The sequence below is a fragment of the Cricetulus griseus genome, chromosome 4 (genome assembly GCF_003668045.3).
Source record: "Cricetulus griseus strain 17A/GY chromosome 4, alternate assembly CriGri-PICRH-1.0, whole genome shotgun sequence".
NCBI lineage: Eukaryota > Metazoa > Chordata > Mammalia > Rodentia > Cricetidae > Cricetulus > Cricetulus griseus.
In genome coordinates, this window is record NC_048597.1 from 73,063,137 (window position 1) to 73,082,162 (window position 19,026).

The 19,026-nt window shown below is 39.6% G+C and overlaps 1 protein-coding gene across 7 annotated transcripts in view; it reads left to right on the plus strand.

The window, feature by feature from the left end:
• The window catches only part of Fgd4 (FYVE, RhoGEF and PH domain containing 4), a 161,261-nt gene that overhangs the window by 120,679 nt on the left and 21,556 nt on the right, over nucleotides 1-19,026 (plus strand). For all 7 annotated transcript variants that reach the window (XM_027413414.2, XM_035444751.1, XM_027413412.2 and 4 more), the window contains 4 exons: nucleotides 4,065-4,203; nucleotides 7,307-7,365; nucleotides 7,638-7,784; nucleotides 12,554-12,726. In XM_027413414.2, coding sequence (XP_027269215.1) covers nucleotides 4,065-4,203; nucleotides 7,307-7,365; nucleotides 7,638-7,784; nucleotides 12,554-12,726 — 518 coding nt within the window. The remainder of the gene's footprint in view (nucleotides 1-4,064; nucleotides 4,204-7,306; nucleotides 7,366-7,637; nucleotides 7,785-12,553; nucleotides 12,727-19,026) is intronic.

Here is a 19,026-nt window from a genome sequence, read left to right on the forward strand (position 1 = left end):
TTTCCTGGATATTTTGTGTTAAGAATTTGTTGGATTTAACATTTTCTTTGACCGATGATTCTATTTCTTCTATTGTATCTTCAACAGCTGAGATTCTCTCTTCCACCTCTTGTATTCTGTTGTTTATGTTGGCATGTATAGTTCCTGGTCGTTTACCCAGATTTTCCATTTCTGGAGTTCCCTTGTTTTGTGTTTTCTTTATTGCCTCTATTTCAGTTTTCAAATCTTGAACCATTTCCTTCACCTGTTTGATTGCTTTTTCTTGGTTTTCTTTAAGAGATTTGTTGATGTCTTCCAGTTTTTTTGTCTGTCTTTTCCTCCATTTCTTTAAGGGAATTTTCCTCATTAAGGGCCTCAGTCATTTTCAGAAAGTTATTTTTAATGACATTTTCTTCAGCTTCATCTGCATTGGGATGTTCAAGTCTTGTTGCTATAGAACCACTAGTTTCTGATGGTGCTGTATTGCTCTTTGTGTTGTGTATTCTTACCTTGTTGTCTACCCATCTCTTCCTCCAATTGGTACAAATGAAACCTGTGCTTCATTGGGTTCCTCTTCCTCCAATTGGTACAGTTGGGGCTATGGAACCAGGGCTGACACTCTGGTGTTCTCTCTCCAGGTTAGATGGGTCCAAGTGTCAGATGGTCAATCCTCTGGGTGCACATGAGGCCATATCTCCAGTAATCACTCCTTCAGGTGCAGGTGGAGCCGTAGCTCCAGTGATTGTTCCTCTAGTTGTAGGCAGAGTAGAGGCTGAAGCTCCAGTTCCAGTGTTCAGATAGTTTCTGGAAGCCATTCTTAATATTGTTTCTGGCGGCTGCTGGTGTGATATCTTATGGCTGCTCTTGGCCACCGTTAATTCCACTAATTCGGGTGAAAGCCTGAAGATTTGGATGAACCACACGACTCCTGGTCCACTTTTTGAGAGAATGTCCCTCACCTTTATTGAGGAGCAGCCTTATATACAAACTTAACAAAAACCCCAGGTCAAAGGGTTTACAACAGGATATTGATCCTAGTGGGGTGAGGTCAGGAAAACAGGAGATACCTGTAGTTATACTGGAAAACAACTCTTAGAGACCCCATGGGGCCTGAGTCCCAACAATATCTCTCCCTCTCTCTGTCCCTCCCCTTCCTTCTTCTCCTCCCCCTCCCTCTCTCCCTCTCCCACCTGGCTTCTGGGCTGCCTGCTTGGCCATTGAGGTGCTCTTTCTCACCCGGCTTCCAGGCTGCCTGCTCAACTGCTGACCCAATTAACCCATATTTTTATCTACGTTTTGCCATATGGCTTGGTACCTTTTCTCACCACGACATGTCCATTGTGCTTCTCTATGCGTCTACTTGCTATTCCTCTGACTCCTCTCTCCTTCTTCCCATCATTCTCTGTTTGGCTGTCCCCCTAACCTTATCCTGTCCAGCTGTTGGCTAATTAGCTTATTTATTACACCAGTCACAGTGACATATATTTACACAGTGTAAAGAATGTCCTACATCTTATTTAATTCTTCAGGGTTGTTTTGGCTGTGCTTTATCATTTGTGTATCCATATGAAATATAATATTTTTTCTCATTTTCTGTGAGTAATTGTTTGGAATTTTGATTACACTGAATCTTTAGGTTGCTTTTAGTAAGGATGTCCATGTTCACAGTATTAATCTTACCAGTTTGTGAGCATGGGAAGTCTTTGTATCTTCTGCTATCTTGAGTCTCTTTTTCGGTGCTTTAAGATATCATTTGTACTTAGAAAGGCAACTGATTTCTGTGTATCGATTTTGTATCCTGCCTGCTACTTTGCTGAATGTGTTTATCAGATGTTTGGAGTTTTATGATGGAGTCTTTAGGGTCTTTGTATATAAAATAATATAGTCTGCAAATAGTGATATTTTAACTTATCTCTTTCCAAAATGTATCTCCTTCTGGAACTGGAGTTACACACAGTTGTGAGCTTCTTTGTGGGTGCTGGGAAATGAACTCTGATCCTCTGGAAGAGCAGCCAGTGCTCTTAACCATTGAGACATCTCTCCAGCCCCAATGTGTTTTCTTAAGAGTATGAAATTTTCCTCCCTGTCTCTTCTAACTGGTTTTGCTTTAAGGTATATTTTATTGATATTAGAATAGCTATGCCTGCTTCACCCTCAGGTTGTGTCTTATCATTGGCAATGAGGTATGTTTCTGAGAAGTAACAAAAGGATGAACCATTTTCTGTTAGTCTGGGTCTTTTTATTGAGGAATTTGAACCATTAATATTCAGAATTATTATTGAACGGTATATATTAGTTCCTGTTGTTTTGTTGTTTTCATGGATCTCTTTTGATTGTTTGACCTGGCACATTCCCTTGGACATGTTCATACTTATCTTCAGATTGATATATTCCTTCTAGTAGCCTTTGTAGTATGGCCTTACTAGTTCTATGTTCTTTTGACCTGTTTTTATCATGCAAAGTTTTCACTTCAGTATCATTTCAGTTTGGTTTTCTTCAAAAATTCAAACTACTATCATGTCTTGGATTTACTTTTTTATTTCATTTATCTTTTTGCCTTTTTGAGGTTGTTTGACCATAACTGTAATCATTCTTTTGAATTCTTTTTTTTTTTTTTTTTTTTTTTTTTTTTTTTTTGGTTTTTGGTTTTTGGTTTTTCAAGACAGGGTTTCTCTGTGGCTTTGGAGGCTGTCCTGGAACTAGCTCTTGTAGACCAGGCTGGTCTCGAACTCACAGAGATCCACCTGCCTCTGCCTCTGCCTCCCGAGTGCTGGGATTAAAGGTGTGCACCACCAACGCCCGGCTCATCTTTTGAATTCTTTGAGAGTTCTTCTATATTATTTTTAACAGGAGTCATTATTATGGAATTTACATTTGGGGGAGGAGATGGGTTATTTTGTTTTTTTGCTTTTTGTTTGTTTTTGGGGGGAATATATATATATATATATATATATATATATATATATATATATAGATGTTTTTATTTATGTTTTGAGATTTGTGCATCTGTACTTAGTTTGTTGGTTGAGTTTTTCTTTCTTTTTGTTCAAACCACCTTTCTTCTTTTGTTGGGGATATTTATAATGTCAAGGTGGAGTCAAATTTATGGCAGGGTTAGGGTGTCAGTTCCATCTATTTGTCTAGTAGTTGGGGCTACATCCTCTATACAGGTCTCTGTTCATCAGCTACAGTCTGTTCTCTACAGTAGTTTGGGGAAGAGGATCCTGTAACAAGGTCCCCTGGCAATATAGACTGGTCCTGGGTCTCAAGACTGGATATGGCAACTAGAGGGCTCCAGTCGGGCAGCTGGCAGAGCTCTAGGAAATCTTGAAAGGAAGAAGTAGCCTGAATCTTCCAGCCACATAGGCTGGCTAGAGTCCCATGCGGTGAGCAGGCTGAGAACTTCTAAGTCCCAAAGAGAGAGAGATGGGCCAGGGGAGGTGGAAGTCTCTGGCAAGTAGTCAATGAAGGGGCCTGTGAACTTGAGTGCAGTTCTCTACTTATGTCTCTCTGCCAAGTGGGAAGGATGAAGGGTCCCTGGCAGGGAGGCTTCTGGGTTCTTGTGAGTCCCAAAGAGAGACAGAGTGGCAGGAAAATGGCATTCATTGTCCTTGGCAAACAACCTTGAAGTAGCCAGAATGGAAGGTGTCTTTGTTGAAGGGAAACTTAGTATCTCCAAGTTATATGGGCAGCGATATGAGGTATTTTAAATGCATATTCTCTGACTTCTCCCAGCATTGTGGTTTCATAGACTTGGGGTGGGATGGGGGTGGGAGGACTAAGAAACCTGCACTTTCCCAAGCACCCCAGATGTGTAATGCTGCTATGCTTGTTAGGAAATACTGCCCTTGATGAAAGTTCTTTATTACATTGGGGTTTTATATAGGCTAACCTAATTTTTAAATATCCCTTTAAAAACCTTGATTACAGCAGTTAGAGAGGTGGCTCAGTGGTAAAGGACTTGCCACCAAGCCTGATGACCTGAGTGCTGCAGGTCTTCCTCTGACCTCCATACTTACATGCACATGCATTAAATAAGTAAATGTAGTAACAATATTTAAAAATAAAAATCTTGCTGATTACAGAAACAGAAGATCTGTGGGAGCCTAACCCTGCAGCATCACATGCTGGAGCCTATTCAGCGGATCCCGCGCTATGAGATGCTTCTCAAGGACTACCTGAAGAAGCTGTCCCCTGACTCCCCAGACTGGAATGATGCGAAAAGTAATGCTTTTAATCTCCCTCAACGGTAGCAGGATGATATATAGCCAAATAGCCCTTTGATTCCAAAGATGTGTCTTACATCATCACACTGGAAATACTTGTCAGCATCTTAATTAAGCAGGCCACTTTAATGCTGGCTTAGAGAAGTGCAAACCAACTTCCCATTCTGGATTCGTGGTCATTGCTGAGGTCTAAAGCCATAGGCTTAGAGATGTTTGGAGTAGTAATATAGTTAGTGACCTTCTCATCAATGCAGCTGATGTCTATCAGAAACTTAGGAAGACATTTACTGTGAAAATACAACTGTTAGCCTTACTCCCTGAGACACACAGGATGTGAAGTGCTTTATTATCTAGTAACATTTTCCTCAAACAAGCAAACAAACACAAAAAACACTTTATTCCAATTGTGTTGGTCACCTTTAATTACTTCATTAGATTAGAATGAAAAGTTTTTAAGACTAACTGATGAGTTTCATTAATTCTTTAGCTTCTCGTATAGTTTTCGTTTTTTGTGATGTCAGAGATCAAGTCCAGAGATTTGCACATCACATTCTGATTTCTGCGTGGTACATGATAGGTAGTGGCTTTAAATCTCAGCACTAGGGGGCAGAGGCAAGTGGATCTCTGAGTTCCAGGCTAGCCAGCATTAAAAAGTGAGACTGTCTAAATAAACCAAACAAACAAACAAACAAAAACCATGTTTTACCTCCCCTCTAGTATAGTTTCTTAAACCTCTCAATAATTAAAGAGATGAGCAAAAAATTGAAAAATAGCCATGGTTCAATATCTGACAAGTGCTAATAATACTAGTCTAATGGGCTTCTCTTACAGATCCTTGGTTCTTTCCTAAGCCGGGGTTATTCTGAGATGAGGATCCATGTCTCATCTAGAACACAGGCCATCTCTGTTTTCCCACCATGCCTATGACCACAGAAACATCTCTCACTCTTTGCCCCTTCTGAAGTTTGTACAGTTTGACTTGTGATCATCTCCTGGCCTGATAACTTTGGGAGCCCTCTGTCACACCCTCGGTTTCACCCATGAGTGCTGGGTATTAGTGGCCTAGCTGCTGGTGATTGAAAGTAGGTATTACAGCTCTTCCTACACTTCTCTCAGCAGTTGCCCTGGCCTCTGCCATTTTGTTTTATTCCATTCTGGATTTTCTTTGTCACACACAGAACTGGGTGTGCTCACATGGTCCTGGAACATTTAAAGATGCTCTATCATTTTCTTTTTAAGTGACTGTACCCTCTTTCCCTGCCTTAGGAAGAGTCATGTTTAGCAAGACAAGACCTTCAGAGCCCAACCTATAAATCAAGCAGGCCACAGAGCATGGAGCACATCTGCTCAGAGCATCAGGGATGCAAAGGCAAATTCCTCAGTCGGATGCTGCCATAAGGACATTGCCTCCCCCACTCCTCTTGACCACTGAGTGTAGGACTCAACACAGCAAAAAGCCCCCAAAGGGATTGGAAGCTGTTTTTACAACACCAACCATACAGGCTGGGAACCACCTTCAAGAGAAAACAAAAATCATGTTGACTATCAAGTTTTGAAATGCAGGCATTATCCTAAGATATTGTTAGAGGACCCACAGAAATCCTGGGGGGAAAGGGGAACATAGCTTGGTACTGGCATATCACTTGCAACCAGGTTACTTCAGTAAAGGCAGCCATGCTATGGCCAGCTTGTCAGACTTTTCTGCAAGCTCTCTTCAAATTCTTTCTGCTTGCTGTTGGTTTCCATTGCAGGTTTGTTCTTGGTGCTTTCCTTGTCTGGTTTCAAGAATTCTGTGTTAGTTTTTCAAATAGCTTCTTGACAGTCAGGAATGTGTCCCCAGATGAGTGGTCCTCCTGTTGCTCTGGGGTTGTTACCTGGCTCCCCAGCTTTCCAGCTCCAAAAGCAGACACTACTGAGCCAAGCCAGACTCACTCTCAGTAGGACTGTGGATGGGCCCATCCTCAGCCACCCTCCCCAGAGCACAGACCAGCCCTCCAGGAAGAGGCAGTTCTTACAGAGAGAGATGCAGTGGTCCTTGTGTGGAGCTGCCAACCCATGGCCACCAGGACATGCCAAGTGCATGATTCAGTATTCAGTATTCTCTTAAGATTCATTCTTGCTCTGAGTTATAGACATAAGACACTACATAACTCTTCCTGGCTTCCCTTTGCTAAGAAAATCCTAGAAGATGGGCATTTAGAGTCCTGAGAGTAGAAGATGAAGCAATAAAAATATGTTCTGCTCAGCAATGCAAAGAACATGGAAAACATGGGCCCAGAGGAATGGGGCTGCCGCTGCATGGCTTAGGACTGGGAGGTGCTCCCAGGGGTTGCCCAGCACAGGCCTCTGCCCCACAGATCTCCACACCACATTCCTCCCTTCCATTTCCCTCCAAGCACTGTCAGGATGTCAATCCTTCAGACTCTCTCCATCGGAATCAAGCTGTCATGCTTTCCCAAAGAAAACTGTTTATGTTTAGTAGGCAAACTGTAGCATCAGAAGTCTGAGTCTTACATCCTAGGGCCCAGTCACATCACTTCCTCATTCCTATCATGTGGCAAAAGGAAATGAAAGAACTCGACAACTGGTAGACAAATTCCCAGGGAGCTGCTTTCCAAAATGTTCCATGTACTCCTTTAATTGTTACTAGTACCAAACTTTACATATGTATGTATGGTTTAATTTGTTAATTAGACATTAACACTATATAATAAAATAGAATAATTTAACTGTGTGCCATAAGAAAATTTAAAATTATGAATTTTTTCCTGGCAACTTCTATTTGGTATTTTTGAGCCACAACAAATTGACAGATGGTGTGGGACTGCTGTTTATATGAAATTACCCCTGGCAAAGTACCTCAAACCTGGTAGTGTACACTGTAATTGCAAGGTCATTTCTAAGGCTTATTACATATTAAATTACCTGGGAGCCTAATCATCACATGTATCATTTTGCAAGTGAAAGTGTAGATAAATAGCTAACAAGTAACTGTGGAAACTGCCTGCCTGAGATCTTGTTGTCCTTGATCTCTGTTTCTATGTTACTCTAGTAACACAGGACAGACAGAACATTTATTTACTTTTCTCTTTCCCATTTAGAGTCACTTGAAATTATATCTACAGCAGCAAGCCATTCTAATAGTGCAATAAGGAAAATGGTAAGTGGCTTTTAGAGGATTTGAGAAGCTTGTGGCTAGACTGCAGTTGGTAATACATCCTCTGACTGGGTGCAGATTTAGACCAAAGTGAACAGATAGAGGTGAGCAGAAAAGACTGTTTGCCAACTACCAATCCATTCCCCTTTCCTTAGGATTCACTTTATTGATGCATTTTATACCAAAATGTAAGCTTACTGTCAATGTCTATTCAATTAAGTAGATCTTAGTTAAATTTACATTCCTTTTTATAAGTTAATCTTTTAATTTCCCAGGAGAACCTGAAGAAACTCTTAGAGATTTATGAGATGCTGGGAGAAGAAGAAGACATTGTAAATCCTTCAAATGAACTAATAAAAGAAGGACAAATCCTCAAACTAGCAGCTCGGAACACATCAGCACAAGAGCGCTACCTCTTCTTAGTAAGTCCAATAGGGTCAGAATACCAACAGTTCACTAAAACTCCAGTACATGTCTTAGAGAAGTGACAAGCTCACTTGCTTCCAGAGTAATTACATCCCACCTGCGCAGTCAACACTGGCGGGATTGTCTATGAGACTATATTAAGAACTGTAACAAGTTCCCTTAAACTTGTGAGCTGATCAACTGAAATAATAGAATACTAATAGATACTAAAGATGAGGCAGCCTTTCCACAATTGTACACAAGGTATACATGTGGACACAGTTCCACTTCTGAAACCCTCTTCTTGATTTTAGTTTTGTCTTTCCTTTTGTTCTTAAAAGCTAATGAGCTTTTTTACTATTTTATGTTTGAACATTGTTGCTTCCAAACTATTTCCATCCCTTCCTTGGCATTCGGAGAAGGGTAGTTCATCTAGGGAGATACATTGACCAATTGTTTGTTCAGTTTCTGCCCGTGGTATCTCTATTGTTTGTTATTGAGATGAATTCTTTTTTTTTTTTTTTTTTTTTTTTGGTTTTTCGAGACAGGGTTTTCTCTGTGTAGCTTTGGAGCCTATCCTGGCACTTGCTCTGGAGACCAGGCTGGCCTCGAACTCATAGAGATCCACCTGCCTCTGCCTCCCAAGTGCTGGGATGAAAGGCGTGCGCTACCAACGCCCGACCCCGAGATGAATTCTGATTCTCTCTATACCTAAAAAAATAAAACAAATCGTAATAATGACTTGCAGATAATAAACTAACATTGAATAATAACTCAGCAAATGTTATCTGTTGTGATTATTGTTGGTAAGCTAGTAGCAAGCCTGTCTAGGGCTCACCTTGCTGCCTAGTGTTCATGTCACCATCTCTATTGAGTTGTCTTCATGTCACCATCTCTAATTAGTTGTCTTCAAGGCCTGAGAAATTCTTTCTTTGAAAAAAATTATAGGGATTGTCATAGAAATTTTTTTTAAATCCTACAGTGTTTTTAAATTTTTTATTACATATATTTATTTGTGTGTAAATGTTTGTGTGTTACTATGTGTGAATGTGTGTGTGTGTGTGTGAGAGTGTGCAAATGAGTGTATGTGGGTGAGTGTGTGGGGTGAGTGTGTGTGGGTGAGTGGGTCAGTGAGTATATGGGTTAGTGTGGAGTTAAGTGAGTGAATATGTAGGGGGGTGAGTGGGTGAGTATGTAGGTGAGTATGTGTGTGAGTGAGTGTGTGGGTATATGGGTGTGAGGTGAGGAGCATAGGGTGATATATGTCTATGTGTTTATGTATATACACCCATACCACAGTATGTGTAGCGGTCACAGGAAAGATTACAGGAATAATTTCTCTCCCTCTATATGGATTCTGGGGCTCACGAAGGCTTAGTGTCAAGCTTCTTTACCTGCTGAGCCATCTCAGTATACTCGTGGTTTTTGTTTTTCTCTTTTTTAAAGAACATTTTGTTAGTACACCACCCAGCTATTTCAATTCTAAGATTGTTAACTCAAAAACTTAAAAAACGGATATCCGGGCTGTAGAGATGGCTCAGCAATTAAGAGCACTGACTGTTCTTCCAGAAGTCCTGAGTTCAGTTCCCAGCAACCACATGGTGGCTCACAACCACCTTGAATGAGATCTGGTGCCCTCTGCTGGCATGCAGGCAGAAGACTTTATAAAAAATAAATAAATAAAAAATCTAAAAACAAACAAACAAAAAAAACAGATATCCACACAAAGTATGGTATATTCTAAGCAATGAAATGGTTCTATCAACAAAGGACAAATTCATGACTTCAATTAACCTACTGCATCTGTTTGGGATTGGTTAGCCCCATTAGGGAGCTTGTCCCTGAAGAAAACTGATTCTCGATTGTCTGTTGTCAGTAGCTCTTCCATCCACACTGGCATGTCAACTGATGTTGTCATTATGCAAGTCTTGTTTAAATAATCATATTGTTGAAATTTCATAGGTGTACCTTCGCTATAGAGACAATATCGAGTAGCAGACATCCTGGTCCTTTGCCCCTTACACTTTTTCCTGCATCTGTTCCATGATGTCCTCTGAGCCTTGGGTGTAGGAATAATGTAAATGTATCCTCTGGAGTTGAGCACAGCACAGGCCTTATTCTCTATATCTTGAGCAGTTGTGGACCTCTGTAATAGACTCCATCTGTTGGGGGGAAAATGAATGTCTTTGATGAGGGGCAAGAGCTACATTTATCTGTGGGCATAAAAACTAGTTGTTTAATAAGCATTTAGAAGTTATGTTATTTAGGAAAATGATAGAAATAGAGTCTTCTAGGGTCTGTGGCCTCTCCATATACAGGTAGTTGGTTAGGATCACAAATCTAGGTATGAATTCTCTCCTATTGAATGGGCCTTGAGTCCAGTTAGACAGTTGCTAGCTACCTCCAAGATAAAAGTACCACTATTGCAATATTGGAGATATTTTTCTGGGCCAATTACTCAATAATAATTTTAGGTATTGTCCAAATTTACTGTAAAGTCTCATTTTTGTTAAGCAGAAGTACTTTGTTTTTCCTAGGTTATAGTTTTATACATAGCAAAATAGGAAACAAAAGCATACAATAATCATACCAGCATTCCAAGTTTTATTCAGAAGTCCATTACAAAATGTAGGTTTCATTATTGTTCAGGTGAGAACACTGAATCAGCCTTTGAAAACACTGATTCCAAGAGGAGGAACCATGTGCCATGGAGAGGAGCAATGGAGAAGCTCCTAGAATTGGTGAAGAGGCAGAGAGAACCAGCACCAAAAGTGAGCAAGAGCCTTTGTGGTTCACAAAGGAAACAAGAAGGACCAAGGGGAAGGCTTTGACTCCCTAGTTTGAGCAATTTCAGTGGGATCTGAACCATAGGGGTCACTGTTCAATACCTAGCCTTCAGGTGATGAGGGTAGGGTTGGTAGCTCAGGTAAATAAACAGTATTTGAAAATTGCCTCTGCTCTAGCTGGCTAAATGGGAAGGTGTGTTCACATTTAGCTCTGTGGACTGAGTGATCCCTATAGTGTCATTAAGGTGTGAAAATGTAAAAGCATCAAATATATGGAATAGAAGAAGCTGCTTGCACTGTCTTTTCCTCTCATCTCCAGAGTCACTAATATAGAATGCAGAGATGGTTCAGAGGTTAAGAGCAATGGCTGCTCTTCCAGAGGTCCTGAGTTCAATTTCCAGCAACCACATGGTGACTCACAACTATCTAATGAGATCTGGTGCCCTTTTCTGGCCTGCAGGCTTATATGCAGACAGAGCACTGTAAAATAAATAAATAAATAGTAAGAATGCAGGAAGGTAGCATATTTCTTTCTCTCCCTCCCTCCGTCTGTCCTTCCCTTACTCCCTCCCTCTCCTTTCATTTTCTCTTTCATGACTTGATGGCTTTAATTAGGATTGCTTAGATAAAGTATGAGTAAGGAGTTATATATTGAGTATAGAACACTATACAGCTGAAGGAAATGATTCCCCTTTCCCCAGGGATGATGAGACTTTTAGCAGGTATCTTCTTTGTGCCCATCTTATACAGATATCCACAGCTTCTGTGAGTTCATGAGTGTAGCAGATTGTGTCCAGAAGACAGGGTTTCATGGCAGCACTCTTCCGTTCTCTGGCTCTTATTAATTCTTTTCTTCCCTCTTTTGTGATATTTTCTGAGCCTTGAATTAGGAGATGGATGCAGTTGTCTATTTAGAGTTGACCTCCCAACTGTCACCTGTTTTCAGCACCTTGAATAAGCATGAATCTCTGCATTCACTGCAAAGAGAAGCTCCTCTGATCAGGGCTGAAAGTAGCCTTTGTTTAGGTACATAAACATTAATAATTACAAAGCAGCATGATAGCATGTCCATTTAACAACACAACAGTAGTAAGTACCACGTGGGGTTTTTTGACGAATTTTCCTCTTAGAGAATCCAAATCCAATCAGAAAGCACTTGGTTACCCCTGTGTCAGTCATGCCACTATTGCATAGTAGATGCATCTTATCTAACAGGTTGGCATTGTAGCTCACAAGGTCCACATGGGGATAAGACCATTGACGGCTTCTGTCCTCAGCAGCCCACATAGCACCTTCCAGTACTAGAAGCTGGCCAATGAGGAGGAAGCTTCCAGCTCAGTTTTCAATTTCTCTATACCTGCATCCAGAATGTGTGATGTATCCAACAATAGGGTCTTACCACGTAGTTCTAATGTGCAACCAAGAGCAGTGGCAGTAGCATCTGTTGATGCTACATTTTTTTCTGATAGTTTGAGTAGCAATGGAGAGTAGACTATGAACGTGGAACTCATGTGAAGTGTTAATTTTTGATATATCATTTTGTAAGAAGGGAATAGTGTAAAGTATATTATGTGGAGAAAAGCTATTCAAATGAGCGATATACTTTGTCTGACTCCTGCAGCTTACTTGGTTTAAGTTCCACCTTATAAAAAAATGCTAATTTGAGTCTTCATTTTTTGTGTGACAGACCTCTGAATATTTGAAGTTATTTGTTTTGTCTCACAATTTAGTCACCCTTTAGTCTTTTATTATGCATTTATTCAATGAATGTTTAATTGCATTCTAAGAAAGCATCCAAGTGTGGTAATATATGCCTATAGTCTAAGACAAGATTGGAAATTCAAGACCTACCCTGGTTACATAGCAAGATAATGGAGAGAAAGAGAAAAGTTATATATTCTAGTAATAAATTCAGTGGCATTTCTGTCCAGAGTTACATTAGTCAGACTTTTATTTTCTTTATCTTCCTGTTTATTAACTTGTATTCTGTCTCTTTGCAGTTCAACAACATGTTGCTATATTGTGTGCCCAGATTCAGCTTGGTGGGCTCAAAATTCACAGTTCGAACCAGAGTTGGCATTGATGGGATGAAAATTGTGGAGACTCACAATGAAGAATATCCACACACTTTCCAGGTGTCTGGGAAAGAACGAACCCTGGAGCTGCAGGCCAGGTGAGAGAGCCACTCCCACCACCACTACCTAAAAACATCAGGAGTCATAAATGATCAGAAGGGTTTGTCATTGTTGTTTGGTTTTTTTACACAACAAATGTTCCAAACCTCTGGAAATGTGACTAGCTGTAAGTAGAAACTGGGGTTGATTGAGCCAGACAACATGTCTTTCCTCTGATCCCTGTATTGCCTAGGACAGAGGTATGTGTACAGCAGGCACCAGTCAGGTGACTACAGAGTGGCAGGGCTGCTGCAATTTAGTCTTGAGACCTGTAGGAAAAGATGTGGTATGAATAATAAAAACCCAGAGACAGATATTGTGGTTCAAGCTACAAATCAGAGAAGCAGAGTAGCTGACTCCTAGCTCTTACCTCTACCTCTGGCTGAAAGAGCTGCCCTGTCCTCAGAGTGGCTGAAGAATAAATCTCTGAGACTGAATGCTGAATGCCCTGCTCCTATCTTATATGCCTCTCTAGAGCTGGGATTAAAGATCTCCCAAGTGCTGAGATCTCCATTGTGTGAGCTGTTTCTCTTTTAGACTGATTCACTCTCATGTAGCCCAGGGTGCCTTTAACTCACAGAGATCCATCTGCCTCTGTCTCCTGAGTCCTGGGATTAAAGGTGTGTGCCACCACTGCCCAGCTTCTATAGCTAACTGGTATGGTTGGTGATTTAAAGGTGTGTATCACCATCGCCTGGCTCTATGGCTGTGGCTAGCTTTTCATTTGATCTCCAGTGCTTTATTAGATCATAAGCACTATATTGCCACAAAGACTTCCCTGTGCCTCCTTCCACAGCATTAGCTCATGATTTTTACTCCATGCTGAAATTTCTCATCCTGATAACAACATAATGCAAAGACAAGCCCATGGGCAGGAAGACATGCAGCAGGAGACACAGCACACCACCAGGGAAACATGCTAGGCTACACTGCACTGGAAGAAGAAAGGGAAACTGAATATAAAACAATAAAAGGGAGCAGGAGAGGGGACTCAAGTGCTAAGAGCACTTGCTGCTCTTCCAGAGGACTGGAGTTTGGTTCCCAGGACCTGGATTTGGCTCCTAGCATCCATGTCTCATAACTGGCCACTTATACAGTATATGTGCCTGAATATAATAATAAATAAATAAATAAAATAATAAATATTTTAAAATATAAATTAAAAATTCAATCAACTCCTACATGTCTCCTCCAAAACTAGAAATCCTATAATAAGGACCAACAATAAAAGCAATTTGGAATAACTTCAGACAAAAAATGTTTAAGTAATTTTTATATGATATTTTCTTATCACAGTTCCCCCTTCTTCAATGCATCCAATCCTTCTAACCTAACACACAACCAACTCCATTCTCTCTCTCTCTCTCTCTCTCTCTCTCTCTCTCTCTCTCTTCCTTCCTCCCTCCCTCCCTCCCTCCCTCTTTCGCCCTCAGAAAACAAACAGGCAAACAAACCAGAAATTTAAAAAATTAAAAAAGAGAAAGCACGAGAAAGAAACACACATACACATAAAATTGGAAACTATAATATACAAACAAAAGACAAAAAAATCCCAAGGTGCTATGGGATGTAAAGGTGTATAAAAAATACCACTGGGTTCACTTTGTGTTGGTTGTCTTCTGCTAGGCATGGGGCCTACCCTTAAGTCAGTTAATATCACAGTGAGACTGCACTGGAGAAAACTAGTATTTCCTTTGCAAGCGGCTGTCAATCTGAGATAGCTTCTTGCTTAGAGATGGGAACTCATCGGGCAGAGAATTGAGCATGAGCAAAGAGCCCAAAGAGGGTATGAATATAGTCTAAGAAAACATTAACAGTTTAATGAAACAAGGAAGTCAATTCAGGATATGCAAATAGAATTCAATAAAGGATAGAAATGTTGAAGGAAAGCCAAACTTAGTTTGCAAATTAAAAAAAATAATAATAACTCAAATAGAAAACCAGTTCAGTGGAGAAGGTATCGAGCAGAGTGGATCATGCAGAGAACACATCATGGCTTGAAGACAGGGAAAAGGAGTGGATCACTCAGTCAAGACCCACCATAAATTAAAAACAACAACAACAAATTAACAGAACATGGGAGAACTTTGGAATGCCATGAAAGATATAAAACATTCTATGAAATATGGTCAGAGGAATATATGCCAAAGACAGAAAATATCCCACTGTTAAACTATTCCCATGTCCCATGCTCTCAGTTCACCATGGTCTCTTCCTTGATATTGTTACATGTATGTGCATATGTATGTATATATATGTGAGTATGTGTGTATACACACACAAATGTGTGTATGAACAAATACATATACATCCTACAGAGTCTTATTTAGTGTTGTTTCTGTGCTTGTATCCTGGGCTGACCATTTAGGGTTGGATGACCTATATGAGAGCTCATTCCTGGAGACTGATTCTCCCTCTGTTAACAATTGACTACCTATAGCTCTTCCTCTAGGAGTGAGCCTTGAAAATCTTCCCTTATCCAAGTTGGCATGTCAACTACTATTGTCATTATGTTGACCTTGTTCAGGCAACCATATTGTGGAGATGTTCTGGGTGTGTTGTGTCTGTCATGCTTAGGAGACACAATATAAGTATCATTGTCCTGGTCCTCTGGCTCCTACAATCTTTCCACCACCTCTTCCACAATTTTCCTTGAGTCTTGGTGTAGGGGGTTTCATTACAAATATATCAATTGGAATTGAACACTACATAGGCTCTTATCTCTATTTTGACCAGATGTGGAGCTCTGTAATAGTCTCCATCTGTTGCATAAAATTAAGCTTCTTTGGTAAGGATTGAGAACTACAGTTATACAAAAATATTTAGAATACAATTAGAAATTATATTTGCTAGGGAAAATAGTAAGAGTAGGTTCTCCGCTTGGGTCTGTGAACTCTCCTGCCATGGCTAGGTTTACAGTAACAGGCATGAGTTCCCTCCAGCTGAGTGAGTCTTAATTCCAATTAGATGGTTTGGTTGGTTTCCCCCAAGATAAAAGTACCACTGTTATGCCATTATTGATCTTTTGCTAGTCTGGTTTTATTATTGTCCATGGGCTTTACACCTAGGGAGATGTATTGTTTGCTTTTCTCCGTTGACAGGTTACCATAGCACCTTCAGAAAATATGAGAGCTAGTCTTCACAGAGGAGGCTTCCAGGTCACATCCTACAAAGTCCTGTATTCAAAGTATGCTATCTTCAGCAATAAGACTTTCCAGTTCTGGAAGGCAACCAAAGCCAATAACAGTAGCCCATGTTGTTTTGGGACCCTTGTATTCCTCCAAGCAACAATTTAACAGGAAATTTTCGTTGCCTGGCATTGAGTTTTTATTAGATAGTGTGTAGCTCTTGGAAACATTATTCCCCCTTGTATAACTCAGATATATGTGTATATGAATATACATACATATATGTATATGCATACACATAAATGTTTTTGTAAGCTTATAAAATAATGTTACCCCTGGTCTTTTCAAACATACTGTTATTTGTCTCTCCTCCTTCCATCTCCCTCTGTATTACCTTCTCTTCCCACTCACCAGTTAAAGCCCTTCCCTATTGTTTCCATTTCCCCCTTTATAATATCTGTGTCCCACTACTCCCACCCCATCATCCCTTTTAGTTTCCCTGCTTTTCACAGGTACATCAGATTATATACTCACATCTGATGTTTCAGAGCTAGGTCCACAAATACGAGGGTATGTGATGTTTGTCTTTCTGGGTCTGAGTTCCTATTTTCTAACTCCATCCATTTACCTGCAAATTTTTCAATTTGTATATTACCACATTTTTGTTATCCATTTGAGGACATTTAAGTTGTTTCCATTTCCTAGCTATTAAGAAAACAACAGCAGTGAACATGACTCAGCGACTATCTATGGTGTGGAATAGAGTCTTTTTGGATATATGCCAGGGAGTGGCATGGCCAGGCCTTATAGTAGATCTACTTTTAGCTTTCTGAGAATTCATCAAACTAATTTCCAGAGTGGCTGAACCAGTATGCAATCGCATCAGCAGTGGATGAGAATTCGCCTTTCCCTTTTTCCTCCAAATTATTTTTTGTCAGCTGTTTTCTTCATTTTATCCGTTGCAACTAGGGTAAGATGAAATCGCATTTGTTTTAGTTTGCATCCCCTAATTGCTAAAGATGTTCAACACTTTTTAAGACATTTATTAGCCTATTTTGTTTTTTCTTTTGAGAACTATATTCAGATCCATACCCCATTTTTAATTGGGTTATTTGTTTCCTTATTTTTTTTATTCTCCGTATATTCTAAATATTAACTTATATAAGATATATACTTAGCAGAAATTCTCTCCCACTCTATGGGCTTCCTCCTATTACAGTTAATTATTTTCTAAGCAGGAAAGAAGCATTTTAGTTTAATAAGATCTTATTTATCAACTGTTGACCATAATTCCTGAGCAAAAGGAGTCCTATGCCAATAGCCCTTTCCTATACCTAAGAAGTTCTCAACTTCCTAATGCTGCAACCCTTTAGTATAGTTCTTCATGTTATGGTGGCCCCCCAACCATAAAATTATTTTGTTGCTGCTTCATAACTGTAATTTTGCTACTGTTATGAATTGTAATGTAAATATCTGATATGCAAGATATCTGATATACAACACCCAAAGGGGTTGTGACCCATAGGTTGAGAACCACTGAATATTCTTATATATTGTAGGGTACTGCCTGTTTTCTTCTAGCAGTTTTAGTGTTTAAGGTTTAAAAATTGGGTTTTTGATCCATTTAAAGCTGATTTTTGTGAAAGGTGATTGATACAGTTCTAATACTGCATCATCTGAAAGTAGGGGGGAAATGACTTCTTTTTCTATTTGTATCTCTTAGATTTTCTTCTCCTGCCTTTTGTTCCAGCTAGTCCTTCCAGTACTACATTGAAAAGACCTGTGATAGTGGACACTCCGGTCTCATTTCAGAATTTAATGGGATTTCATCAACTTTTTCTCCAGTTAGGAAAATGTTGGCTATGGATTTGTCATGTGTGGTCTTCATTATATTAAGGGAGGTTCCCTCCAGTCCTGCTCAGTCTACTTTTACCATGAGTGCTTGCTGGGTTTTGTCAAATGCTTTTTCTGCATCTGAGATGATCATGTGATTTTCACCTAGGAGTCCATTTATGTTACTTATTACATTTTTGACTTATGCCTATTGAACCATCCCTGCATTCTAGGATAAAACTAATCTGATCTGGATGATCGTCTTGTCATGCGCCTATATTGAATTTACTTGCATCTTATGTTTATTAGTATTATTGATCTGTAGTTTTGGTTTTTGAGTTTGTTTTTACTTGGTTTTTTGCTTTGTTTTTAGAGTAAGTCTGGAAGTTTCAAAGTGATCATATATATATGATCATATATATATATATATAAACATTATATTATTAGATTATTATACTAATGTTTCAATTGCTTCCTTTGTTATGGGTCTGTTTAGATTTTTATTTCTCCTTGGTTTAACTTTGGTATTTTATGAATCAGGAAATGCATCCATTTCCTTCATATTTCCTAGCTTAGTGAAATTTAAGTTTTTAAAGTGTTTCTTTATCTGAATTACTTTGGTGTCTACTGTAATGTTGCCCTGTTCATTTCTGATTCTGTTAATTTGTCTTCTCCAAGAACCATCTCTTAGATTCATTGATTCTTTGTACTGTTTTCTTTGTTTCTTGTTCATTAATTTTTGCTTTGGTTTTTATTACTTTTTGCTATCTACTGGATTTGGGTTTGTTTCTCTCTTTTTCCAAATTCTTTTTTTTTTTTTTGTTTTTGTTTTTGTTTTTCGAGACAGGGTTTCTCTGTGTAGCTTTGGAGCCTATCCTGGCACTCACTCTGAAGACCAGGCTGGCCTCGAACTCACAGAGATCCGCCTGCCTCTGCCTCCTGAGTGCTGGGATTAAAGGCATGTGTCACCAACGTCCGGCTTTCTTTTTCCAAATTCTTGAGTTGTTGCATCAATATCATTTATTTGTCATCTTTTTTGTTTTTTAATGTAGGTTTACTAAACTTCCCTGTTAGAAATGCTTTTATGTGAGTCCCAGAAGGTTTTTTCTTATTTATTTATTTATTTATTTATTTATTTAATTTGGGAACAATCTTATTTTACATATCAATCCCAGTCCCCTCTCCTTCCCATCCTCCCATGTCCCCATCCACGCCCCAGGGAGGGTGAGTCCTTCCATGGGGGACCATCGAAGTTTGTCACATCATTTTGGGGAGGGCCTAGGCCCTCCTATGTGTATCTGGAGTCCCAGAGGTTTTGTTTGTTGTTTGTTGTTTTGT